Source organism: Rhipicephalus microplus, chromosome 9 (genome assembly GCF_043290135.1).
Source record: "Rhipicephalus microplus isolate Deutch F79 chromosome 9, USDA_Rmic, whole genome shotgun sequence".
NCBI classification, from domain to species: domain Eukaryota; kingdom Metazoa; phylum Arthropoda; class Arachnida; order Ixodida; family Ixodidae; genus Rhipicephalus; species Rhipicephalus microplus.
Genome location: NC_134708.1, coordinates 25,170,254 through 25,198,235, shown reverse-complemented (window position 1 = coordinate 25,198,235; position 27,982 = coordinate 25,170,254). Strand labels below are relative to the sequence as shown.

The following is a 27,982-nucleotide window of genomic DNA, read 5'->3' as shown; positions in this document are numbered from 1 at the left end:
TGTTCCCAAGTGTTGAATGGTCGAAGCGCCAACAGTGTTTCATTCATTCGCCGTCGACGAATGGTTCGCGCGAACGGCGTGCTCGCTCTGGCGCGTGGAAATTCGCTCACGTTTTCGGTCCCGTAAGCGTCGAGTAACAACCCTCGTTCGCGCAGTACTTTAAAAGAAGTTGTAAATTGTGCTGCGTGGGATTGCGCAAGTTGGGAGCCAGCTAGCATCTACGGCTGACTCACAGATCCCAGCGCCCCCATCCAAAATTGTCCATTAAGGAGAGCAAGATGGCGGAGGGCGGTGTGGAAGGTGTCCTATGTAGGCAAGTAAACATGCTTTACAATTTGTATTTCGTGATAATAGCCGCCCGGATACAAAACGTGGCGATAATAATACCGCTGTGCAAAGCCTGCACAAGCGCTGTTGTCAGTTGGCCCCGGCAGAGTGCTTTTTGAAGCCTAGTCCTTGTCCCAAGTGTAAAGTGTGTTACCGTGCAAGATGCAGCAGTGAAAGGTAGCGTTTCGTAATGTTCCTAATCTAATTGAGCGCCTGGTAACATTTAGTTCGGGTAGCCTAGTACAGCGGTGAGCCGTTGTTCTCTGCTAACTGAACTTGTTAACGTCGATAAACACGTTACGTAACTATGTAGGTTACCCTACTACGGTGCCACTAAGCGGAAGAGCGCGTACCAAAAAAAGTAACAAAGCAAGGTCTACGTGTTCGTCCGTGGACCGTTGTCGCCGATACAGCCACCGGCTAGCGAAAAAAACGGTGACTTTTGTTCGTGGCTAGTATTTTAGTTTTGTTGCGCGTGCTGCCAAAGCTTCCCAGATTTGCATCGTTCGGGCAAGAAATGGTGACACGACAGCACTGCGCGCGGGACTGTTCTGCCATTCAAATAGTAGGGCGTTTTAGAATACCGTTTGCAACTGCTGCGGACGTAGCGGGCGCTTTATGAGTTTTAGAATAGCGTTTGCCCTGCTGCAAACCGCAACGCACGATCGCAGTGACACCGTAGCATCGAAACCAGCGTTTGCGGGCCGCGATCGCCGCACGCTATTTCGGTTTTCTGCTCACGGAACGCGAACGCCGACTCGCGTTACGACGCATGCGCAGTGGCAGTGTCCTCACCGCAAGGGCTCGCGGTGCGCTATCCTAATACCCCTTTCGCACGTGGCAACTTAAGTGCACTTTGAGCGAGTGTACTTGCGCTCACGAAGTGTCATTTTGGCGGTTTGGTGCTACACGAGAAAGGGAAGTGTACTCCGGAAATGGTGGCAGTGGCGATTGACTGATTTGTAGCACAACGTATATTTATTTTAGCGACTGTGTCTCATCTTCGGACCACGTTGTCTTCGTGGAGGTAGCACCTGTGGCACATGCCATCTTAAATGAATAGAGAACAACTCGCCTATGCATGTGCAAGTGTACTGGAAGTAAACAACGCGACGGACGCGGCCGCAAACAGCCCGACGGTCAAAGTAGCGAGCTTATTGTTGTATTTTATGACTTCTTTTATACATAACAATATCCATCATAACAAAAACAATGATTTAAACATATGAGCGCTGCTTTAGGCAACAGCCTCTTTCTGTACAAGCCACTGGTACCGAGGCTATACACTTCATCGCAGTGAAGTGCAGTTGGGGAACGTACCTGCTCTAAGTGCACTTAAGTTGCCACGTGTGACAGGGGTATAAAACTCCCTACTGTCTTGAATGGTTTTCTCTAGTCGCTGCCGTACTGGCCTGTTTCTGTACTTTGATTCAGGCAACTGTTGGAAATGAACTAAATGTCTTGTATATCTCATTAAGAAGCATCGAAGCATAAAAGCCTCAAGTACAACAGACAAAATAGAGTTGGTAGAGCTTTCGAAGTTGATTAATAAGCGTAAGGCATCCGATGTAAGAAGGTATAGCATGGAGAGAATCGAACACGTTCTGAAGAACGGAGGAAGCGTCAAAGCAGTGAAGAGAATACTTGGGATAGGCAAAAACCAGATGTATGCACTTAGGGACAAGGAAGGCAAAGTAACTACCACTACGGATAGAATAGTAAAATTAGCAGAGGAGTTTTACAGTACAGTAGCCAGCACAACGACAACCTTAGTATAGAACTAGCAGTAACCCAGATGACACCCAACCAGTACTCATAGAAGAAGTCAAAAAAGCCTTGGAGAGCATGCTAAGAGGCAAAGCTGCTGGTTAGGATCGGGTAACATCAGATCTGCTGAAAGATCGAGGACAGATTTTGTTAAAAAAAACTAGCGACATTGTTTACGAGGTGCCTCCTGACGGGAAAGGTGCTAGAATCTTGGAAGAATGTTAACATCATCCTAATGCATAAGAAAGGAGATGACGAAAACTTGCAGAACTACAGGGCGATCAGCTTGCTCTCCGTAGTATACATTAGAATTCAATCAACCAAAGGAACAAGCAGGATTTCGAACAGGCTACTCAACAATTGACCACATTCATACTATCAATCAGGTAATAGAGAAATGCTCAGAGTATAACCAACCACTATACATAGCCTTCATAGATTACGAGAAGGCGTTTGATTCAGTAGAAATATCAGCCGTCATGCAGACACTGCAGGATCAGGGCGTAGATGAAGTATATATATAAACATTCTGGAAGAAATCTACAGGGGATCAACTGCTACCATAGTGCTTCATAAAGAAAGCAACAGAATACCAATCAAGAAGGGTGTAAGGCAGGGGGACACAATCTCCCCAATGCTATTTACTGCGTGCTTATAGGAGGTTTTCAGAGGCTTAAAATGCGAATACTTAGGCATAAGAGTTAATGGAGAGTACCTTAGTAACCTGCGCTTTGCCGATGACATTGCATTGCTGAGTAATTCAGGGGACGATTTGCAACTCATGATCACGGAGTTAAACAATGAGAGCAGAAAAGTAGGTCTTAAAATTAATCTGCAGAAAATGAAAGTAATGTACAACAACCTCGGAAAATAGCAGCGCTTCGAGATAGTTAATAGTGCACTTCAAGTTGTAAAAGACTGTTTACTTAGGGCTGGTAATAACCGCGTAGCCGAACCACGACACTGAAGTAACTAGAAGAATTAGAATGGGGTGGAGCACATTTGGCAAGCACTCTCAAATCGTGACAGGTAGATTGCCGCTATCCCTCAAGAGAAAGGTATATAACAGCTGTATCTTGCCAGTACTTAGCTGCGGAGCAGAAACCTGGTGACTTACTAAGAGGGTTCAGCTTAAATTGAGGACGATGCAGCGAGCAATTGAAAAGAAAATGGTAGGATTAACCTTAAAGGGCCACTCACCAGGCCCCATACCGAATTTTAGTTAGACAGTGGAAGTTGTTGGGTGTCCGATGAGGAACATTTTGCCACAAAAATGTTTCGAATCGGTTGATCACGAGCGGAGAAAACAGGTTTCTTAAAGTGGTGCGAAACGAGAATGAGAGGAGGCGAGCTCGAAACTTTTGCCGCTCCTCCGCATAGCCTTCGCAAGCCAAATCTCTTTTCCTCTGCCTCAGGCATTCGACCAAGAGGTCCTTTGCGTATGACGTGCCCAAACAAGCCCAACCCCCAATCATGCGTGTGGCATTACTTTGTTGACCAGCGTTATTTTGTGGTCTTCTGTCTGTTTTTGCGGGATGGTTTGGAAACGCTGGCTTAGACATGGTAGAATAGACGAGCACAATGAGTGCGCAAACGCGCAGGAGCGCTCCATTCGCTTCTACGACTGTCGTCGATGCGCTGACCGCGGGGACACGAACGCATGTGAAACGCTGGCACATTAGCCTCGCATTTCGTAGCATTTCACGGGAAAAAAATGAAAAGAAAACGCGCACAATTTGTATTGCGTCTCAATATTTATTTCAAGTTTTATTAATCCCTTAAACCAACAAATACATTAACTACACATGTTGATTCAAATAATTTTTGCCCTGTCACGTGATATACTGCTGAGAACGTCGAAGCAGTCGTCTACGCAGAGGACCAACGTCACTGCATTGCCGTGTACGTAGGGCCATTCATACGCCCACGTCATGCCCTCATTCTCTAGGCGTGCGCCGGCAGAGGGGAGGGGGAGCAGCGTTCAACTTGAAATTTTACCCATTTTCGCAGCGTGTAGCGTTGCAAATTTTGGCAGACATGATCATGAACGCCTCATCTACGCATTGCGCTTGTCAGCTCAAAATTGTCAAACCTGGTGAGTGGCCCTTTAAGAGACAAGAAGAGAGCAGAGTGGATTAGGGAACAAACTGGGAGTAAGGATATTATAGTTGAAATCAAGAAGAGGAAATGGACATGGGCCGGGCATGTAGCACATAGACAGGATAACCCCTAGTCATTAAGGGTAACTAACCGGATTACTAGAGAAGGCAAGCAGGTTAGGGGGAGACAGAAGTTTAGGTGAGCAGATGAAAATAAGAAGTTTGCGGGTATAAATTGGCAGCAGCAAGCACAGGACCGAGTTGACTGGCGGAACATGGGAGAGGCCTTTGTCCTGCAGTGGACGTAGTCAGGCTGATGATGATGATATATACCTATATTTTTCATCGTTAACCACCGCATCAGCTACTGCAAGCTTATCGAATGAGCACTCAACTTTTGCTTGGGGCTTCTGAGGTTGTGTCGGTCTTCCAATTTTATGGATAACTACCTCGGTTTGTAATTTCCTTTGTCGTCTTTTCTTTTGGTACCGTCTGTTGACAGTTCGCGTTTAGTGTGTTAGGCTGGCTAGCTGGTTTAAGCTAAACATTCCTTGCCGCTTCGTGTGGTTGTCTATCTCGTCTACAATACTTGTTCGCCAAGCTTTTACCGTTTGCACAGTGTCGGCTTGACTGGAACACGCTTTTGCTATCCTTTTCAGTTTGAGATATAATGCCGCATCAATGTGGCACTCGGAAACAGGTGAAAGTTTCCGATGGGCATGCCTGGGCTATTTATGTAAGCTTATACGTAGTAGCTGGACATTTAGGCCTCTTATGTCCGCCTGTTGTGCGTTCAGATTAATTGTGATTGGTAACTTGACGAAACCCTACAGACGCAAGAGTACGAAAACGTCGCCGCGATGGCTTGGAGACCATGTCACGGTGTGTTGCCAAGCGCAAGGATGCGTCTCGATGGGGACGTAAAAACTGTGTTAGGTTTATTCAGATGCAAATCACAGAATTCTAGGTGTTCACAGAGACCCACTGCAATTGCTTGCTTTGTAATGATATTGTGGTTTCGGCATGCAAAGCCTCAGAATTCATAAATATGTAACGTTAAGGCAGCTAGTAATGTCACGCTGCCTAAACTTGTCACCTAGTATGTGGATACGTTTCTCCATTATGCTGTGAAAAATTCTTAGCTTTCACGCCCCATGCTGCTCTCATTTTCATGTCCCACACTTTTGGAACATCTGTATGTGCAAAAAACGTGATCCAGGGACTGTGATCATACTATTGAATTTAAACTTTGCAATTTCTGTGGCTTGTCCTGGAAGACTTGACTCCTTGCGGTAACATCATCCAAATAGAAAAAGCTCATTCGTGTAGTAGGCCAAATTTCTTTTGTTGATCCTAAATACATTTTGTTTATTCTCACGCGACTCGGGAAAATGGGTCGAAACAAAAGCCGTAAGAAAGGGTTTTAAAGTGTTACGAGGCCTCTCAACAGCTTTGGCAACTGGCAGCACAGTGCAAGTGGAACAGCAGTTATAAGATTCAACTTTTTTTCATTTTTTGTGTGCATTTGTTTTCCGAAGTATCTTTGCGGTGTCTTATGCTGTTACAACTTCATAAAAAAAAGGGAATTTTTTTTGTGAATTTTGAAAGCAGTGGATATAAATCAGCCATGTCTTTCATTTTGATGTTTGCATGTTGAAAGGAGCCACGAAATCTAGTTTCACTTCTGTGTTACTTTGCAACGGACAGTTAGCTGCTTTGCCAAGATGAAAAAAAAATCTCGAGAGAAGTACCGAGAATCTTTTTAGGCTGCAAAAGAGACCGTTGTCACCGTGTCCATTGTTGAACAAACCGGAACAAGAACACAGTTAAGCAAGAGTTTAAACTTGAAATTCTACTGCATTGATATTTTGGATATCACACAAAAAAAGGGTAGCTAAATGCAGCACTGATTTAGAGGAGCCTTCGTGAAGCTCTCACATTCGTGATACAAGTGGATATATCGCTAACAGGTAGCATGAATACACGTGGTCTATACTGAAGCTGGAAAAATAAAAACAAAAAGAAAATGATACTGCTTGCCAAAGAGAAGTAATGCGAAGGCTAAACTTGAACATCTGGCTCTTCAGCATGATCTCCGAGTCGGGGAATTGGCCAATTTTTGTTAGGACACATTGAAAATTGAAAAAGTTTTCGCGCTTCGGAACACCTCAGAGATCGAAGTGCTTGTGCACCATATCGAAAGCTCTACTTTTGAACATGAGCTGTTGTGCGCTGCTTAGTGACTTTTGTGCAGCCTCACAGTGCGATACACCTGTTTTTGAACTAACGGTGCTGCTTGGTGCCTTGGCTGAAGTTTGTCATCTATTACTGACAGTGCATCACGGTTCCACACAATCTGTGTTGTTATTCCGCTAGTTCCATCGCTGTATGATGGGAGCGATCGGTTCTCGCCTCATTTGATGCTAATACAAATGGAGGCAACAGAGTTTACACTACAGGTGGTACGTTAGGTGCAAGGCTGTAAAATCCATGCGAAAAGTTTGGTCGGCAGAATGTGTACGTCTGCATGTCTGGCGTTTGACATTTTGCTGTCGTAAATGTGGCGTCCACGGTGGACTGGCTATGGCTGCTCACCACTGCAAGTAATCGTGAAGGTCGCATTACAAAACAAAGCGAGCTAGAGCAAACCATACACAACCGTATAAATATTGCTTCAAGTTGAGGTTTTGACAGTAGTCTGTCTGGTCGGGAAGCAACACGATCGAATTAAAAGGTCACTGACAATGAAAAAGTTCAAAAAAAGACGTTTCGGCTCCCCTGACGGGAGCCTTGTTCACAATGAAAGCGAGGAGGAGTGAAGTAATTACAGCACATTTTGAAGCCCTCATAAACATGGCTTCATCAGGGAAAACGCAGCGTCTTTTTCGTGCTTTTTCAAGGTTAGTGTCCTTCTTTTGATTCCATCAAATAATGTAGGTTAGTTTGAAAGCTCAAAGCATAATCATTTATTCCAGTCTAAAAGTTTAAAAAAGAGATCACATTACGTGTGGTAAAATCGTTCAACTATTTAATGTGAACGCATCAACTGCAAAAAAGTCCCTCTAGCTTCAATAGCATTGTAATGATGTATGAAACTTAGTCTAGAGTCCATTTATATCTCTGCTGTTACAAGGAATGTTGTAGATAATGAGCTAATTTGATAGTACTGATGCTACATATTTGTATTAAGGTTTAACTGCACAAACCTTACTTCTTTTTCATTGTTGCAGATATTTTTTAAGTGGCGTGTGCAGGGATGGGCAGCGGTGCCTCTTTTCGCACGACCGTGCAAATGGTCGAGTTGACAATGTGTGCCGCTATTACCTTAAAGGCGAATGCATCTACGGAGCACGATGCAGGTGAGTCATTCGTTTTGAGGATCTGAGCCCATTTTAGACTGTGCAAGACAACCTTGCTAACCTTTTGTTTTAGTTTAACTTACTTACAACAAGCATGTTTACACGTTTGAGGTATGTGGTAGTAAAAACCACTAGAAAACAACGTGACAAAAGTGTGAGCTTAGGCTTGTTGGGGATGCATGATTGTTCACGTAACATGAAAATTCTACTCGGGACAAGAAGAGGGACAAGTATGAGCTCCAAGCTTCAATAAAAAAAAAGAAAGAAAAAAACCCTGCAAGTTAGAGCTCGTCTTCGTCTCTTCTCCTGTCTTGTCAAATTTTTGGGCTACATGAGCAGCAGTCAAGCTTGACAAAGGTCCCGTACTCCTGGTGTATATGGCAATGCAAGGCAGAAAAACTGAGTACACTGATCGGACAACACAATTACAGTACTCATAATCTTTGCCCGTAGAAACTCCTCATTTTTGAAAACTTGTCTCAGTATATCCACCTCTCTTTGCTCCTCCTGCAATTTGTAAGGGGCCTCTTCTGGTGCCCTGGCTGTGCCGAACTTTCTCTTGTTCTACGTGCACCGGTTCGCACTGACTTATACGTAGACCTTTGTTGGGGGCCATAACTGATCGCCAAAGTTGGCTATATATGGCTGCGTGATTGTCAGTGCTGGCACAATGATAAGTCACTAGTGATCACTAACGTTCACTGCAGTAGACTCTCAAGTGAATGCAAATCTTATAAATGGAAAAGATTCTTAAATGGAGCTACTCTCTTTGATATGATTGATTTAGTACTTGTGTTCAGTACCCCTGTTCATCTCTCAGTTAACAGAACTCCGGTTAAATGGAACGTATTTTTCTGGTCCCTTCAGCTTAACGAGTTTACTGTACAGTGGTGGTCAAAATTTTGCGAACCATGGGAGCACGTGTCATACAGCATCGTGGCACAGGCTGACGGCGGCCTGCAAAGCTCGAGAGCGCGGACTGCAGATGCGCTCTCTTTTTTACGTGTCAGCCTAGCGTGCACCGGAGCGCCAGAAGAAGCGCAAGGTGTCACTTCTGCTGTCGCCATGGAAACACCGAGCAATGATATCATGGCAAAAAGATGTAATTTGCACTGGCAGGGCTCGGTGCACGCCTCATTTTGCGCCTTAGTCCCAGACGCTCTGCGGCGCCAAGAGCATACATGCGGTGTCAGTTTTTCGAAAATAGACCTCTATAATAAGGATACTGAACAGATTTCTTTCGTGGAAGATATGCATGCTGGAATTTCTCGTGGTGTTTTGCGTGTCTCCCGTAGCGCCTGGGACTAAAAAGCAGAATGCGGCGCACACCAAGCACTGCCAGTACAAATTACCGTCCTTTCGTCACATCATCACTCGGTGCTCTCGCACAACAGCAAAAGTGGCACCTTACGATTCTTCCGGCGCTACGGTGCGCCCGCTATTAGAGAGTTTTAGTTTAGCGTACGCGACAGCGGACACGTGGACTGCGCCTAAGCGTGAACACTTTCGTCTTGGAGTGCTACTTGGCGCCACCTAGTGACGAGGCAATAAACTGCAATAGCCAACCATAGTTGATACGAGTCAAGACATGAGACATGAAGCATCAAATATTCCGGGCGTCAAAAGGCATCCCCGTCAGCTTCTGTATTTTCACAGCGATAACTGTTAATTGCACGGGGTCCACGAACGAATTTAAGCTCCTCACGAAAGCAAGGTGCTCCAAATCGACGGCAATTGTAAAATGCACGCGGGATTTACTCGCAGCCATGACCGCACTGCTGCTTGTGGTGCTGTTGGTCGTGGCCATCTTGGTTGTCGTGCTCTCACCAGGGGGAGATCTCGCGAGAGCCACTGCTAAGGTACCCAACGGCTCTAGCGTGCGCAATGCAAGAGCCCAGATCTTGTGTACGCATTCCTCGTGTGCACAAACGCACGCATCTCTTTTACGTACAGCGCATGCACAGCCGTGCTCCCTCTTGGGCGATGGGTGCACTAAACTAAAACTTTCTGTTAAGGAGAGCGAGTGAGCTGGCTGACACGTAAAAAAATGGAGCGCGTGCGCAGTCCGCGCTCTCGAGCTTCGCAGGCAGCCATCAGACTGCGCTGCGGTGCTGTTTTGCACGCGCTCCCGTGGTCCGCAAAATTTAAACCTCCACTTTACATAAAGAGGTCTGATTCTGTATGATTGTCAATAGGGTATTTAATTTTGTATGATTGTCAGTGCTGGCTCAGTCATTGATCATCAGTGATCATTAGAGCAGGCTACATAATGCTGTGTGATCATCAATGCTGACTCAGAATAAGAGCTGAACTACTTTGTACGTATTCATGCTGGAAGACTGTGCGTGCAAACGTGGACACAAGGGAGAAGTAGAGACACTGTAAACACTGGCATTTGTGGGTGCTTGGCTTTTCTGGTGGAGTCCATGTTTGTGCACATCATGTGCTGGCGCACCTATGGGTCATGAGTGAGTGCTCGAATCGGCTCTGTAAGGCTGTACAATTTTGTCAGCACTGGCTCAACGTTGAACGATGACGGCTTTTATTTCGGAGAATTTATGTCATTGGCTCTCTCTCCCTCTCTCAGGTATGACCACATCCGGACCAAACCCCGGACCGACAACGGTGCGTGGTCTGGGAGGCCTAGCCGCGGCACAAACCAAGGCAGCCGGTCACAGTTAAGCACGGCCGAAGGGACAACGCCGGCCTGCTCGTCCTCAGTCAACCGCACTCCACACACAGGTTAGTTCTTCCGTGCAATTCCAAGAACTGCGTGGTGTGAAAATGGATGGGTTTGGCCATTTAAATAAAGTGAAAGGAAAAAAATGGCAGTGCACTTCAAACTTGAATTCAGTCGGAACTACTGTGGGCATACGGAGTCATTATGTTGGTTAATTGGTTATGGCAGCTGTCTCACTGCCTCGGTTTGAGGCCACAGTGTAACTTTAAAAATGGCTCCACAAGGAGGAAGAACTTTGACTAGTACTTTACAAAAAGTGACTCTTAGAACCAAATAAATAGCCCAGGAATAAATTCAATATGAAATATTTTTTAAAGCTAAACAGCTTTTATTTATAGGTACTATATAATGATTGCCACGTTAAGAATTTTCGAGTGCAAACTACGACAGGGACAAAAGTGAGAGGATGACGGCAGTGCTACTATCAACTGGTAGTAGCTCTGTTATCACATAATAGTATTCATATTTTAGCATTGGCCTTTCAGATAACCAGAATCTCCACATGCACAGAGCTCTTTAGGGGGTGCGAATCACCATTGTAAAGCTGGTAAAGCCCTACTCCCCAAGTGACGTAGTGTGCTGCGTTATGTAAGCTCTGACATTGCATGCATAGAATATATCCTCTGCCTATGGGCATGAAATTAGTTTTACTCGTGCACCAATGTTAAAACAAATCTGTAAAAAATTTGTAAACTTATATAATGCCAATTGACCTCATTACTGACTTGAAGCATCACTTAGCTTGTACCTTTAATACCTGTGTTGCAGCTCATTATTTGTAAAACTTCAGAATGTGGCAAAGGGCCTTTCAGGCACACATTCTTACTGAGCATAGCTAATGAGTAATTACCAACGGTAGTGAGATGCACACTTTTGTCACTTCCTGTTCGCTGTGTTCTAGCAGACACACTTGTTTCACTTGCACATTGCCCCGTATGTGGCATCGCACTTTTGAACGCATGCAGATGCCTGCATCCTCTGTGTGGACATCAACCCTTTCTCATGACAAGCGCCCAGTCTTTTGCGAAATGCATCTCCGAAACACCAAGTGTGCAGCTTTTAATTCTGAAATCACCTTCCCGTTATGGATGTCGAAGTCTTGGGAAGGTTAAACTACAATCTTTTTCGCTTTGACCCTCTGTTCTGGCGTTTAGCTCGAGAATCGCAGTCAGTCGCAAGGCCTGTTTGTTGCGGCGAAATGAACTCGTTATAGTTTGGTCTTGTCGCATCTTCTTGTGCCCAGTCTTGTTGCTGTTTTTCCGAAATTTTCTAGGTACCAACAAGCCGGCTTTACACTACATTCAAACCTTGTTATAACAGTCTCAAGTTGCACAAAAATCGGTTCATTATATCCAAAAATTTGTTATAAAAGTATACTCCTAACGCTATACATGTTACAAAACTGTTTTTCATTTACTTCGTTTTAACCGGTATTTTGCTATATCCAGGTTCATTATATCGAGGTTTGAGTGTTTATCAGTTCACAGCAAGAATGCTGCCAAGTCTGCGTGCACCAAGCATTGTGATATAACTCCTCTACAGCCAGTTGTTTTGTTTATGGAGGTCATGCTTCGCCTACAGGTAATGAGCCAGAAGCGGGTAGTCACACAGGAGCAACAATGTACGACATTTTAAGAAATTGTCGATCAGACAGGAATATCGCTAGAGCCAGTTTTAGCGAGAGGACGTATTTTCGTTGAGTATTCTCGCCAAAATGTCGGCTTCGGTGACATGTTTCTATGTTCGACCGTTTCTCATCACTTCCATCTCCTCGGGGACTTCTGTCTCGTTTGAATGAGACGTTTCATCGCCAGCTCTGGCTCAGTTACTTGTCTGCTGGGATTCCGCATTGGCCTTTACTTGCAGTATCGTCATAGAGAGGTAATAGAGCAAGCCGTAGGGAGTGTCAAAGCGTCGTGGTGCCGTGCTTCAGGGTGATCGTCTTTCTGTGCTTCTATGTTGCGATACAGGACAGTTTAATTTTGAAGAAACGACGGTTGCGACGTAACAAGCGTTTCTCGTCGCTCTTTCTTGCTTCCGTTCAAATTCATGAATCTTTCCTCATTAGCATTAGCCTTGATAAAGCATAGTAGTATTCACAAGCACTAAAAAGAAAAAATCAGAAAATCTGTTTGAAAAGACAAACGGTATCATCAAGATTCAAAAGCTAGTTTTTTGCTGACCATCTCAAGAAGAATGCTTCAAAGCACTGGTGTGCCATAGAAAACATACTTTGTTAGATGTCATCTTTGTTCCATGTCAAAAACGAAACTTTGCATGATAAGCTTTGAGCTTTATCTATTGTGAAGTACCCTTGAGATAACCCCTATCTCATCTAAAGGCAACACGATGGTGATTGCAAAGCCAACTGTAGGTCACTGTCAGCTGAAATGAGGCATCAGTTTCCGCGCCCGTCTAGTCCATTAGGCTTCTGAAAAGCACTTAACGGTTTATACGATTACGTGAACTTATTTAGAGACAGTCTTGTTGGATTATGCTTTCATATTCGGTGACAGCATCTACTTTTTGGCGGTTGCTGCAGCATTGAGAAAAGTTGTACAGTCAACTGCCGATTTTTCGGACTCTCTAGGGAATGAAAAACCGTCCGAAAATTCGGGCAGTCCGAAAAAATGAATGCAAGCAAAAAAAAACTCATTATTTTACTGATAATTTGCAATGGAAAAAAAAATAAAATGCACCATTTTGCTAATGTTTCTCAATGCAAGCAAAAAACGCACCATTTCATTGATATATCTTGGATTAAGAGGGTCAAGGTCAAAGTACCACACTTCCGGAAGTCTGCTAAAGCATCAATGGGGTGGCTCTGAAAAGAGCCGTTAAAAAAAATGCATGCAGCCGACAGCAGGTGCCGTCAGGGCAGCCGGTCTTAGAACTGCAGTGGCTTGAAAAACTTGATGATCCTTGTTTAAACGGCGTTCCGCTTGCATGTGATCACATTCGCCTCTATCTGAAGAAGGGTCATGTCATCACTGTACACCGATGACAGCGTCATCAATGCTCGCATCAATTCGGCGGACGTAGGTGACGCAGGCGTTGGTTCCTCTTTTTCGACATCGGATTCGTCTGAAGCCATAACCTGACTGACTATTTCGTCGTCGGTCAGCTCTGCGCAGAAGTCGAGCTCGTTGTCAGTGTCGACGAACCGCTCAAATGTTATTTCCGTGGGCATGGAAGCACCAGCAGAGCGGAGGTCGTTGATAATATCGTCCATGAGAGGGCACAAGTCAGTCACGCTGTCGCTTTCTCAGGAAAGTCTGCTGCCTCTGTGTCGAGTACGAAGTCCGCGTGGCGAAAGCAGTTGCGAAGAGTGTCTTGCGTTACTGCCTTCCATGCGTCCGCAAGCATTCCGACAGCAGACCGAAGGTCAATGTTGTAGCCTTTCCCGTTTTCCGAGCACAGGCAGCTCCATGTGGTTGAGTATACGTGAACGGTACAAAAGTTTCAGATTACGGATGACGCCTTGGTCCATCGGTTGGAGGATCGCAGTCGTGTTGGGCAGCATGAATTCCAGCTGGATAGCCTTCAAGTTATTGATGTGACCATGAGCAGCACAGTGGTCAATGAAGAGCAGAACACGTCTGTTCTGTTGTTCAAACTTCCTGTCCAACCTGCGGACGTAACTCTCGAACAACTGCTGCGTTACCGATGCCTTTTTGTTGGCTCCATATAACACTGGCAGCGTTGACCCTTTAAAACACCTCGGGTTCTTGGACTTCCCAATTACTAGCAAAGGAAGCTTCTCGCTGCCAGACATGCTGCTGCCGACAAGATTGGTCAGCCATTCTTTGCTATTCTTGCCACCATGGCATGCGTCACCAGCAAAAGCGAGTGTTCTTTCCGGCAGCAGCTTGTAAAACAAGCCAGTTTCGTCGCAGTTGAAAATTTTGTCAGCAGAGAACTGCTGCAACAAAGACTGGAGTTTTCCACTGCGGTACTGCGCAATAACTGCACTGTCGATGGCGCCACTTTCGCCACACATCTTCTTAAACTTGAGGTCATTCCGATGCTTAAAGTTTCTCAGCCATCCATCACTGAACTTAAAATCCGTGATGTCCATTCGAAGCGCGAGTGTTTCCTTTTTTGTTTCGAGTTGCAGCCCGAGACTGGCAACCGCTTGGGAATCATTGAATTAAGCTACACGATGAGGGCGTCCTCAAGCTTTGGATGAACACCTTGGCTTGCATTCATCTTTTGGGCACCAGACGGTTTTTCGGCCGCTTCCAAGATCTTGTCTTTGTTCCTCAAGAAATCGGAAACTGTTTGCTTGGAAATGCCGAACTCCTTGCTCACGTAAGCCTGCGATCGGCCAATCTTCACTAACTTAATAATGGCGGCTTTCTTCTCCATCGTTAACCGACGGTACTGTTTTCCGCGCTTCGATGCCATTGGCGAGGACGACTAAAGCGGAGTGGGGGCCTTCGCAGGCAAGCGAAATCCTCACGATGTGAACAAAGAAGTTTGCCCACGAGTGTCGAAGCACCTAGGCTTAGCGTTGGAGAGCACACTTCACACAATCGCACAACCACGCACTAGGCTAGCCAAACACCATGTGGGCTGCGTAAACAAAACGGCACGGCAGCAGGCGACTGTGCCTGCTGCCGTGCCGACTCTGCCGACTATGCCTGCTGCCGAGGCACAGTCACCTGCAGAGCAGGCGACTGTGCCTCGGGTACTCCAGAGGTGGCGCTGGTAAACATTCAAGATAGCCAGCGTGGCCAGACCAAATTGGTGTGTGACGGTTAGTTCTAGTTCGAAGTGGTGAAACGCTTCGCGAAAGCGCTGCGTGGGAAGCCAGAGTGGCACGCACGAGCACAAGCGCTAAACTGAAAGGAACTTTATTGGCGCCAAAAAATTTTCAGGTGGATAGTTTCGATTGTCAGCGAAGCACCCTTGCACAATAAACACAGCCAGTGTTAGGAATCTCGGAGGCTGTGTGTGTTTCGCCGCTAATGATCGAGTCCAAGCAACACATGCCGCCACAGTAGACCGGCGCACTCATTTATGCGATCGTAATCGCATGTTACGCAGTTGTGGTGGTTTTCACTGGAGGTCAGTGGTGGTTTCCGACCTTCCATCGCGTCAAAAAGTCCGGAAAATTGGACTCCAGGGGGTTCGAGCATCCGAAATTTCAGACTTCCTTATACATTGATTCTATGGGGCTCGTGGCGGTGCCGCGAAGATGTCTGAATTATCGGGCATGTCCGAAAATTCAGGTGTCTGAAAAATCGGCAGTTAACTGTAATATATTTTCGTGGAAGTGTTCAAATTCTATGAGCTGAAAATTGTTCTGAGATATCTGGGATTTGCAGAGAAAACCAGAGTTGAAGTGGTGATATATCAGCAACATAAAATCAGCTAAATGGTAAGCATTTGCGAATGTGTAGTTCCATTAGCATAACTGAAGTAGCGAATTCGGGATGAAATAAACTTCTCACTATAATAATTTTTTCAGTTCATACTTCCTGTAGGGCCGAGGTTCGTCTGTGGAACTTCTAGAAGCAAACTAAATGTGGCTGTAGAAACGCTGTTTTCACATCGCATGTTCAGGATACTCTGAGGCATGGCAATATCTATCCTGGCGTTTTGATGTCATTGACATTCGTTTTAATGAAAACAATACCATATACATCATTTCATATGTCAGGTTCAGTGTTATGGAAGCTAGCGACACTGACAGTACTTGCGTCTCGCTAAGAAATAGTTCAGCGATTTCACCATCTACAATGTGATTTTTTTTTTGTTTGTTGATACGGTGGCCAGTAGGTCATTCTAGATCGCTCAGTGTCTATTTTTTGTATTGTGGCCTCTGCGATTAGTTCCGGCAGTGTGCAGGCGAAGCCAATCGTGGAGGCCACGTCTACATGAATGAAACCGTAATGCAAGACCCACAGACTTGCACATTTTGCTGACCCAACTTCATGGTGGCTTCCACAGCAATGCACCGGATACTTCACATAGTGTACAGACTATTTTCTGTGAAGCATCCAGGTGCCCGCCATATTGGCCTGTTAAGGCAAAGCTTTATCGTTTCTTTATATCGCAACATAAATTAGTGAGGCCATGAAACAATGTATGTACCAGCCGAACTGAACACAAGGGTTAACAGCCCTATATGGCAGCCCTCAAACCCACCCGTAAAATGGTCTATAAAAAGTATCACCACACATTGAGCGTTGCTTGCTGAATAACGTGGTTGGTGGTGGTGGTGGGCTCGCTTGATTGAGCATTCTTTTTTTCCACGTCTCCTTTTCCTCCCAAGGGCCGTTGACAGTTCTTAAAAAGAACGGCAATGAGTCTTCCTTGAGCGGCAATCCAACTGGCAAGACGGTGCTCTCTTCTAGTTGGGCCGACGCGCCAGAGTTTGTCCCCAAAAGTAGGTCCCCTTCGTTTTTTCTTCAACCGTTGTACGGGCCATTGCACAGCCACATTTGTTAACGATAAAAGTTCATTCTGGGCAAACTTTTGTTTGGCCAAAAGCAGGCCAGCAAGCAAGGTAGTTCGAAATTTAGCAGAAGCAGGGCAGTTTAAAGAAACGAAGGGAAAAAAAAAAAAACTGCTGGAGTGGAAGGTGTGTTTGAAAAGTGTTTGCCTGACACACTACTCATTTAATATCGGTAATCACTTTCAAAGAGTTGGTAGTGTGGTGGTAATTGGGTAGTGTAGATGTTGGCTTAGAATGGCAATTGATCGTGGTCATCGGGGGCAGCGAATTTACTGTGTGAAGTGCTTGAGTAGCGGCTATCAATCCAAACAGAAAAATTTTTGTGGAGCGAACCACCTTTTTTTCATTTCTCTACACTGCAATTGATTGCCCTTGTTCCGTCTTTCTCTTTTTTTTTTTTCTGAAAGAAATCCAAGCCGTGCCGGATTGAGAAAGAAAATGCCCGTGCAGTGCTTGCGTTACAATCAAATGGCAAGACTGGTTTACATTGTAACGCCTTGCATTATTTACTTGTCTGTAATTCACCCTTGTGTCCTTTGGGCTCATGCTAGTTAAACATAAATTGCATACTGTGGGAAATTAATGCTTATGGGTCGTGGGAATCCAGCAAGAGCTGAATCTTCCTTAAACAAAGTACCTAATCTGGTGTTCAAATTGGCGACTTGCGCTGGTACGCTTGTGCGAACCTTGTTACTGTGCCATTTCAGATGCCATTTCATTAGAAACATAGCTTAATTTATGTTGCTTATGGTCGCACTGCATTAAAGCGACACTAAAGCCAACTATTAAGTCGATGTTGATTGTTGAAATGCCAGTCCAGAAACCTCGTAGTGTTACTTTGGAGCCAAAGAAGAGCCTGTTTCGAAATAAAATCGCGTTTTGGTGCTCCGCATCATGTTAGCACACTTTAAGTTACCCGCCTCAAGAAGCGGACCGATCGGATCGTCTCACATCACTGTTGCCGTGCACAACGTAGCCCGGCTTTACTGTGCTAGTAGCAGCAGACCGAAAGCAGGGGGAGCCACAGCAACAACGACAGCCATTGGTCAATTTCAGCCATTGACTTCGAGAATGCAGATGCTTTTTGTTTCAACTGCACACCGCTAGATGGCACCACCTGTCCCGTGTAACCATGCGAAAATAAAATTTTTGAACCACTCTCGCCATTCCCCATAGTAACGTTTTAGCGGTTCTTTTTTTCTATAAATCAAACAGAAACGATAAAGCAGCATTTTATTGCTTCTCTTGATGCACTGGAGGTTCTTTATTTAGTGCAGTTAGATCGATTACTAGTGTATAATTGTAGGCGGTCCGTCTGATGTCATCGGGATCATTTTGAAGATGTCCTGCTGCGGCACTTGTGTTCTTGTGCATTTACCTTAATTTCTTGGTATGTAAGGCTCTGTTGTTGATAATATTGTCGTTTTAGATGTCATACATTGAGCTGTCACTCTGATGTAAAATGTTATTTGACTTTAGTGTCCCTTTAACGTTTCGCATCCTCTGTCGTCGTGAAAAAGCTTGTTGATTTGACGACACAGTCGAACTCCGCTACAATGAACGCCGCTGCAACGAAAAATTTACGATTCCCGTCAGCAGTCCATAGGAATCAATGCTTAAATATTGTCGCCACAACGAACACTTTTTCTTCAGTCGTCCCGCTTCAACTAAATTTCGCGACGCAGTTCCAGGCTAAGATACTTATTGCTATGCAGTAAACCCAATCTTTAACATTTCGGTGCGTTTTCAGAGCCTCAAAATGCATCAGCGAAGTCTAAAACATGCGTTGTCACCACCAGAAACCGCCGCTGTTTAGCAAGCATGGGCGTCACCATTGTTCGATAGCGATAGCAGTGAGACTGCCCTGCTGGCTTGCTTTTGAGTCGCAGACAATCCGTCGCTAAAGCTCAGTCACTCAGTTCATGGTTTCCTTCTCGCAGCTTCTGGGTGCAATTGCGGAACGATGCCTTTTCCGATTCTGATGCTTATCATGATGTTGGCACTTGGCCAGTGTGGTAACTAGTCAGAGCGGCTGTTCGTCTGCATTATCAACAAAATCAGCTAGCTGCCAGTGATAGATGATAAGAATAGCACAGAATAATGCAAAAGTCGCCGCTCCACGATACCCTGCCTCTATCTCCGCGCTTTCGGATACTTTTGATGGCAAACAGCAGCTGGTGTTATCGTGTTGATGCAACTGCTTGGTTCGTTCATGAAAGTGGTTTTGGGTGTTGTTTCAGCGTGTTTTTCTCCATGGCCTCGCTATGCATGAGTGAGAATCGCGTCGTGACGCTGCTGGGAAAGAATAGGAAGCAGCGGACATTTTTTCAATTTTTGAAGAAACGTTCGTTTGTTTTGCTAGCTCAGATCAGCCATATTTTTTTTTTTTTCGATTTCACTACAACGAAATTTTCGCTTAAACGAAATTTTTCTGCACCCGTCAGTTTTGTTGAAGCGGGGTTTGACTATATTTACAATTAGCATCCCAGAGACCTGACTGATGTGTGCTCAACTTTTTTTAATATTAAAAAAAGGAAAAAAAGGGTTCACTGCACTGGGGCACTTCAGTCGGCATTTTTGGGCAGTGGTGCGACCGCTGTTTGCTTTCAGCATGTTTTGCATGCAAAGGGCAAACTCTGGACCAAGGTTTTTTTATTTGGCATGTGCTCATCGTGGTTTGGCTTACTGATTGTCTCCCAAGTCGTGTACGTCAATCTGGATCTAATGTAAGGCCTGTCATGTCAAAATACAGCATTGAAATCGGAGGTAGTATAACGTATGTTTGTAAGAGGTATAGCTAGTGTGTCTCGCATGTTGGCGTCGCTACTAGTGTCTTCGAAATGTGTCGTCGCATGTGCTGCATGGCCCACCTTTCCACACCTTAGGGGGCACCAGGATCTTAATCGTGCTGCTAACAGCGGTTCAGTTATTGAGTCATTGCGAGTTCAAGTACCGCTTGACTTTGCATGGCAAATGCTCTGAATCTTGAACTCGTGCTTGCATTTTTTTTTTTCAATCGCACTTCACTGTGGGGCAGCCCTTGTAACCGGAGTATCGTTTGTTTGATGAACGCCTGTGAAATTTTACCTTTGTGTGGAGTAAATGCTCAAGGTGGTAAGTATAGGTCACTAAACATTTGCAGTTGTGTCCGTCCTAGTAGTGGAATTCACTCGAGGGCTGTTATTTAGATCAGTAGACGGTTCCCTATGATCAGGATTGTTTTGATGCCTTCCAAAAATACTTGCCCCCTCCCCCCCTTGTTTCATTGGCATACTGAATAAAAACAAATCTATTCTAGTGCAGGCTATGAAGTTCTGCATCCAATTAGCTTGGTCACACCAGCTGCATTCTCAAATAGGTGTATGTTCAAACCTCGATATAGCGAAAAATGATATAACGAAATATTGGTTATAACGAAAGAAATAAAAAATGGTCTTGCAGAAATTAACGGTGTTAGGGATAACTTTATAACAAATTTTCCTTTATAACAAACACATTTTCTTGTAAGATGCAACTTTGCTATAATGAGGTTTGTGTAAGACCTTTCTAATGAGGGTGTTCATGTTAAAACTTCGTATGTGTTATCCGAAGAACCAGGACGATGAAAATTTACTCAATAAAACAGGTGGTGTGCCAACTCGATCAATGAAGTCGTACGCGTCCATCGTGCGACCCGATGGCAGCATCGAAAAGGCCCCACCGAGCAAGGAGGCCTCTCTTCCACTCTGCCCATACGAGGTGGCCAGCAATGGCTGCCCAATGCGCGCCACCTGCACCTACCTGCACGGCGAACTGTGCGACCTGTGCGAGAAGCCCTGCCTGCACCCCTATAACGAGCAACAGCGAGCACAGCACCGAGAGGTATGACGCTCATGTGTGTTAGAAACGTGATCCTCGTGTGTATGTTGATGTCAAATCCAGAGGGACGCCGACCGAAATTTTCAGTCGAATTGAAAGATTGGGCTCTGAAATCAGTGGCATATCGTTCATTTTAGGCAGGAAGTAGCAAGAAAATTAATGAATTTGATTCGTTTTTCACCAACTTTCGATCCTAGCAGCACTGCTATGAACTAGAGGAAGTTACGTAAGAACTGCCGGAAATAATCGTACCAACTGTGCTTACCCTTTGACATTGGAAGTCGCCGCTGCGTTCGTGCATCTCGCCAAAATCGTGCTCTGAACCGGGGTGTAATGGAGAGGGTTGGAAAGGGGGGCTGTAGGGACGCCATCCATAATGGTCTCACAACTGAGTGTGTGAGTTAATCAGCAGACGTCGTGATGCAACAGCACACGTGGTTCTTTGCAGCCAATCGCGTGTGCACGTGTGTCCGTTTGGTGTGGTTTGAATAAACGACTGCTAGGCCGGCGTAGTTGTTCAGCTTCTGCGGCCTCCGGACTCGCTCGTTTCTACTGCTTGTGCTGCGGCTTGTACTTGCGCATGCCGCATCTCGCGTCCATTTGACGGACCCTTATCACAGGACATCGCCCGTCGACGCAACAAATGGGAAGCAGTGAGGCAGAAAAGAGTGCGTCGATCGCTTGTCTTTTTGATTGGCACATCTGACATCACAGCCTGTCGACAGGAGCTTCGGCACACAGCTGTCACACTCTCGCAATCCTCTGAAAATGCAGCCAACTCTTTAAAAAATACATGAATTATTGGGACACGACCCTTATCACGGGACATCGCCCGTCGACGCAACAAATTGAAAGCAGTGAGGCAAAAAAGAGTGCGTCGATTGCTTGTCTTTTCGATTGGCACATTTGACATCACAGCTTATCGACAGGAGCTTCGGCACAGAGCTGTCACACTGTCGCAATCCTCTGAAAATGCAGCCAACTCTTTAAAAAATACATGAATTATTGGGACAGTCATTTGTTTTTTTTTTTTACCTGCCCTCTCTGTATCTCTAAGAATTTTCAGTTTTCAATACAGATGTAAACTTCACTTCTGGTTGCATTTTTGGCATCTATTACCCACATAAAAAAAAGAATCAAAGGCGTTTGTCCAGTGCTACACTGATGTTGGCGATCGATTAAACCACGGGCCCACTTGTCCAGACTATTTTCACATAACCAGGTGGCAAGATGCACAGCTCACTGCCGTCATGCCGCATAGTTGCTATTTATTGGTTGTTCAGGCGTGCATTTTAGAGGGATCAATCGTAGTTGTAGGCATTAAGGGGAGATGGATAGCAAGGACAGGTGTGCAATTACTACTGTCAATCATTCCATCATTTTAAGCTAACTCCAAAGATTTTGAGGTTGCTTGAATACAAACTTTACTACATGTTTTGTGGATTCGGAATGAAAATACGATACCATTCTGAAAATATTAAGAAACAAACCACTTGCCATTTTTTACATCTTAAATGAACATTTGAGAAAAAGATTTTGCATGGAAAGTGGTGAAATCTCTTCAGGTTTTCACATGTGCCCAGTGTATCCTTCTTAACAGAAATGATAATTGTAGGCATGATTAATCTTTGAATAAAAATTTAGATGTGTCATGACTAGAATTTCAGGGCTCTTTTTTTTTTTAAGAAAACTGTTGTTAAAAATGAAATTTTAGTGTTAACACCATTTTATTGCTTCAAGAGCGGCACATTTTATTTGGAAGGAAGTCACAAAAGTTTGCACTTGATAGCTTCAGTGGTGACAGAGAAAACGGTCTTTTTCTGACAAAAAGTAATGTTTGGAGAAAGCGACATTTGAAAATTGAGTTGCCTTGGCGCAGTCATGGGATCAGGCGCATTTGGGACAGTTTTCAAATGGCTTCCACTGCACGTAAACAGGTGTCTCTTCGTGGAAGCACTTGTCAATAATGCTGGAATATTGTGCCATGAAAATTGAAAAATGGCATTCTCAGTCGCTTTCACCCTCCATCGCCGCCTAATTGAAAGCAGGAGTACACCACGAGTGCTCGCTTTGTATTCTTCCTGCATTCCTATCATTCTACTGCTTTTCCCGTAAGGGAGTTCGCTTGGATGTCACATTTGTACAACGCACGCACGCGATTACGAATCCTTCTAGGAGTGCGTCCAGCGGCACGAGCAGGACATGGAGCTGTCGTTTGCGATCCAGCGCAGCGCGGACAAGTGCTGCGGCATCTGCATGGACGTGGTGATGGAGAAGGAACCGCCGTCGGAGCGTCGCTTTGGCATCCTCGAGAAGTGCAGCCACATCTTCTGCCTCAACTGCATCCGCAAGTGGCGTGGCTCCAAACAGTTTGACAGCAAGACCGTCCGGTGAGGAGCAACTCTCTCTTTTATGTGCTAAGGCATGTGTGGCTCGGTAGATGTCAGCTGGTCTTGGTTTTCACTCACCAGATGTCAGATGATCTTCGCTTACAATAGGCAAACATCCATCGTGGTACGTAATTAGTGCGTAAGGTGTCGCGCTGGTAAACTCGAAGGCACAGGTTCTAGTCCCAGCCATGGCAGCTGCACTTTAATGATGGGGACAAAATGCAAAGAAAGCTGGTGGGCTGAGATTTAGGTGCATGTTAATGAACAGTAGGTGGTAACAACCAGTCATGCACACGTTATCAATAAAAAGTACCAGTTTTACAGTTACCTCGGCCGAAAAAGTAACTTTGTTACAGTCATAGTTACTGTGAAACAGTAACGTCATCAATTTCCTGTTGTCATATAAAACAAGTAATGGATTACATATCAAGTGACAGAATTAATTTAATAAAAACATACAAGAAGGGATGCCAAGTGCACAACAAGTAAAGATGAGGTTCATTGACCATCGACGTTCATTCCCGATGTTCAAGGTGTACCAGACCCTGTTCAGGGAGTCTTCCGTCTTCTGAGCATACAAACCGTTCGAACACCTGTTCGCGAAATCCGAAGATCGCACACCTGCGGACGACACGGGGATTGCAAAGCGACATAATTACATCGGTGAAACAAGCAGCAAAGGACCAGGAAAAGGAAAGGTCGCTTAAGTCAACTATGCAACGTGTTCTTGGACAGAGCTTGATGAACACTGCAGGACAAGGCACAGCTGTTACCAAAATGGGGGGCGACGTTCGCAAAGACGTGTGACTTATGGACTGGTCGACATCCTCTCGTTTTTCCTTTTTTTTTTTTTTACAAATGTTTGCAATGTTGTTAATCACTGCTCTTTAAGTCGGTGTACTTCTATGAGAATTGGCTACGGAGAAGTTTTTAAAATTCTTTCGCTAGTTCACGTTCATCTGACTTTAGCCATTTCGCACTCCTGTTTGCCAGCCACCTGCTAAATTGGCTCGGAGCCTCGGGCCAAAGAATGCTCCACCGGCAGACAAAGAACACAGTTAGAAGCTCAAGGGACAAGCAGAAAATTGTGCCCACCACCCCACACCAACCCGGCCCGCCAAAAGGGACGCGAGCTTGCTAAGCTGTTCAGCTGCAATGTGATTGATTTACAACTTGTAGGTTACAAGTGAACTCTGTATACGGTATTTTGAACGAAAGTTATTTCCCTTTAGCACCATTATCTTCAAAACTGTAAGAGGAACCCTATTGAAGAAACTTGAAAAGTGAAGATATGCTAAAGAAGAAGGCTCGAATAAGTGAAAATCAATTAACAATAGCCTTTAACGATTGTTGCTGTTTTGTATTTGTTTATAATAACAAGTGTAGCTGTAATGGTATATCTTGCATTACAATTACTGTGTAAAAAGTAAGTGTTAGTTACAAGTTCCTCTCACTTAAAAGTAACTAGTTACCAGTACTGTGTTACTAGCAACTAGTTACTGCCCAAGACTGGTCAAAATTAACTTGATATCTCCCACTTTGGTTTCTCCATAACGATATTGGGGTTTTGGCACGAGGCAATTATTGTTGTTACAGTCTGCAGATGGCAGCTAGTACCGTATTTTTTCACACTTTTTTTGGCAAAAAACCGATGCAAAGTTCGGGGGTGCAAGAGCTGCGCAGGGAAAACTTTCCACGAAAAGGCAGAGAGGGAAAAAGAAAACGAAGTGGCGCAAATTAAGATTCTCACACCAGCAACTAACAGCAAGCTTTGAGAAGTACTAATTAAAACTTACCTCAACAATAAAAGCACAGGTTCAACACAGGGCAAGATTTATTTGAGACACAAAAAGTGCAAGCAAATAGTCGAGAATCGGAATACCATACGCAAAGGTTGTGGGCATTGCCTGCGTAGCGGTAGCATTTGTCGCTCAACAGGAGCTCTCAAAAGGTAAGCGTAGGATGTCAGTATTGGACTGATGGCTATTTAACAGAATCGTTCGCAGTTTCCTTCTGAAGAAATAAAGTTTACCATCAATCCCAGTTTTAGGCACACAGCAGGCCCAACGTGTCTTGGTGGCTTTCAGCTGCCGTCACCGGTAGCGAACACAAAACTCGTAGACTCCGAAGGGCCTACTGGCGGCCCTGTTGCCGTTGTTGAGTGCATAATCTATCACTTTCAACTTGAAAGCAGCCGTGTAGTTTCAGTATTTTTCTATAACGTGACAAGATTACCGACACAACATACAAAACACGCCGCAACGGGCACTTGCCAGTTTGGCTTGGCTTGGATTGGATTAAATCTCCGTGGAATAACAGTACGCTTGATGCTTAAGATATGGCATCTTATGGCGTGCGCTATCATCATAGTGGCTGTAACGAGCAGACGACATTTTTGTGGCAGTTTTCGGGAGTGCGATAATTACTCGAGGAAAAAAAAAAAGAAATCGTATATTTTTGTTGGGCGGTGTGGGGGGGTGCGAGAATCATGTGAGTGCGAGGATTATGCGAGTAAATACAGTATTGGGCTTGCAGTTGGCAGATGTCAACGGATAGTGTTTCTTATGATGCTACTACTGAGGGTAGTGGTACAGCATCTATTAACCCTTGCGCATATGTCTTATTCGGTATTTTCTGTATCCAAAGCAGCTCGATAAAAATCGTTTCCCAAGTGGTTGCCTGTGTCGGGTTACTATTGGCCAAACACCCTCCAGTTTTGCTGTATGTTGGGCGACGAAAGAAAAGTTTAGCTCTTTGTGGTCCTAAACCTTCACCCACCTTTTGTCTGTTCCGGTCTGAAACTAAACAGAGGACAGCTGAAGTGTGCATGAATCAACCACGCAAGAGCCTGTCCAGCACGGCCAGACAACAAACTGCTGTGACCCACTTGCATGGTCAGGCAGAACCTTACAATAGACAGCAAATGGTTAATACAATTAGCAGATGTCAGTCATCGCTTACAATTGGCAGGAAGATGCCTGTTAGTCTTGGCGCACAGTTGGCAGAAATTGCCAGTGCTAGTTTACAGTTCGCAGAAGTCAGCGGCTGCTGTTTCCAATAGTGCCATGTATTGCGGTGTTATCAACGGTTGTACGTACAGGTAGCAGCGTGTACTCGCCCTTCCACGTATGCCCTGCTTTCTTGCATCTCTCTAAAAACTATTAGGTTGCTATTAGCGAAATAATAGAGTTTGCTGGCTTACTATTGGCCATATGTCACCTATTGTTGCCCTATGTTGACTTGGCAACCGAAAGATCAACCTAAAGTATGGTGAATAGACTTTCTTCTTTCTGGTCATGTAAGCCTAGAATAGCACTATAATAAAAAAGCAAAAATCTGTTTTTCAGGTCGTGTCCTGAATGCCGAGTTCCGTCGGACTTTGTGACACCAAGCAGCTTCTGGGTGGACATGGGGGAGGAGAAGGACAAGTTAATAGCAGATTACAAATCTGCCATGAGGTGGGTCCTCTATTCTGCAGTACTCCTAGTACGCTGCGTGCACGCGAGCCCTCGTAGTCTTTTCCGTGGATTAAAAGAGTTGATCTTGATTTCGATATTGCTCGCAGCGCGAAGCCCTGCCGGTACTTCCAGGAGGGTCGGGGCGAGTGCCCGTTTGCAGGCGCCTGCTTCTACCAGCACATGTACCCCGACGGAAGAAAAGCGGTCTTGCCACCTCCCCGGCCAAGACGCAGGCAGAACCACAATGGCGACCTCGAGATCATGGAGGTTGGTCAAACAAGGCTGTAGCCGTTGAAAAAGGCTGCCTATGTAGAGTTTGCGACGTGTTTTCAGATAGCGACGTTGTAGCCGTTGTTGAATGCTACAGATTTCTATGATCCAGTGAAAGACTGGCAACTTCATAATAAAAATAAGCATGGAATAGTACTAGATCCAGTAAAGGGCTGGACTAAGAAAATGGAAGACAGTTGCTAGGTTCTATCTTACTGGTCTTATTAAATTTGGTTTAGCGAGATTCTGCTGCATGACAGGTCCCTTCAACATTTTGCTGGGAACTTTGGCTTCAGTCAATCATCTATGTAATGCTCATTACAACAATGTCATTACATCATTGTAATGCTCATTGACATAAGAGTAAGTGCACATAAAAATATTGTGGAGAAAAGGAGCATACGTTATATAGTCTAGTGAATTCGGTAGTCCATCACGTATAGTAGACTCCCTTTAAACAAAACTCTCTTAAATGAAATTGCTGCTTAAATGGAACAACTGCCACAAATATGTTCGGTTTCCTACTCGGATATTGTACCCCTGTTTATCTCTCAGTAAACGAAACTCGTCTGAAGGGTAACACGTCTGCCTGGTCCCTTCAGGTTTCGTTGAAGAGGAGTCTACGTTAGATCAGTTAGATATCTGTTCATCTGCCTTCTTGAAAGAAGTAAACATTCATCTCTATCCCCTTTCCCTGGACTTTCCAGCGCCTGTACCTGTGGGACTTTCTGGACGTCGCGGACAGTCACATGTTTGCACCTTTCAACTTGGAAGATATGTTCGAGATCCTCTCCGAGACGGAAGATTCGGACTCGGACTGGAGCGACATCGACATCCTCCTCAACTGAAACTCGTCCCACCCGAACCCTTGGGCCTTTCGACGCAGCATCTGCAGCTGTGTGCCCAGATGTTGCCCCCCCCCTCAAAAACCGACCCTCCCGAAAAAGAATGAAACAAAAGAAAGAGGGGGGCAAATAAGGGATAAATGCACAAAACAGGCACTGCATTACGGCCCTTGTCATCGCCCGCTTTATCAATCCCTGTTGGAGAACCATCCCTGCAACAATTCAGGCGTCATTATTATTATTATTATTTGTTAGGGGCGACCGCCAAATTCGTGTGCATGCATGCTTCATGCATTGCCCGAAAACCAACTACGCTGTGATTGTATGTCTTTTATTTTTCTTTTGCTCCGTCGCCCCTCAAATGGGTTGCCAGGCAAATTTAGACAAGAGATATTATTATTACTAG

At 45.0% G+C, this 27,982-nt stretch overlaps 1 protein-coding gene across 2 annotated transcripts; it reads left to right on the top strand.

The window, feature by feature from the left end:
- Positions 1 to 7: 7 nt before the first annotated feature.
- Positions 8 to 27,982, top strand: LOC119163631 (E3 ubiquitin-protein ligase makorin-1). Of its 2 annotated transcripts, XM_037415671.2 has the most exons (9): positions 8 to 313; positions 7,424 to 7,552; positions 10,140 to 10,294; positions 16,573 to 16,686; positions 20,381 to 20,616; positions 22,789 to 23,003; positions 26,351 to 26,461; positions 26,569 to 26,728; positions 27,439 to 27,982. In XM_037415671.2, the coding sequence occupies exons 1-9, from the start codon at positions 279 to 281 to the stop codon at positions 27,577 to 27,579; spliced, it is 1,296 nt and encodes a 431-aa protein (XP_037271568.2). In that variant the 5' UTR covers positions 8 to 278; the 3' UTR covers positions 27,580 to 27,982. The 2 variants fall into 2 exon arrangements, with proteins under 2 accessions (XP_037271568.2, XP_037271569.2); XM_037415672.2 differs by lacking the exon at positions 16,573 to 16,686.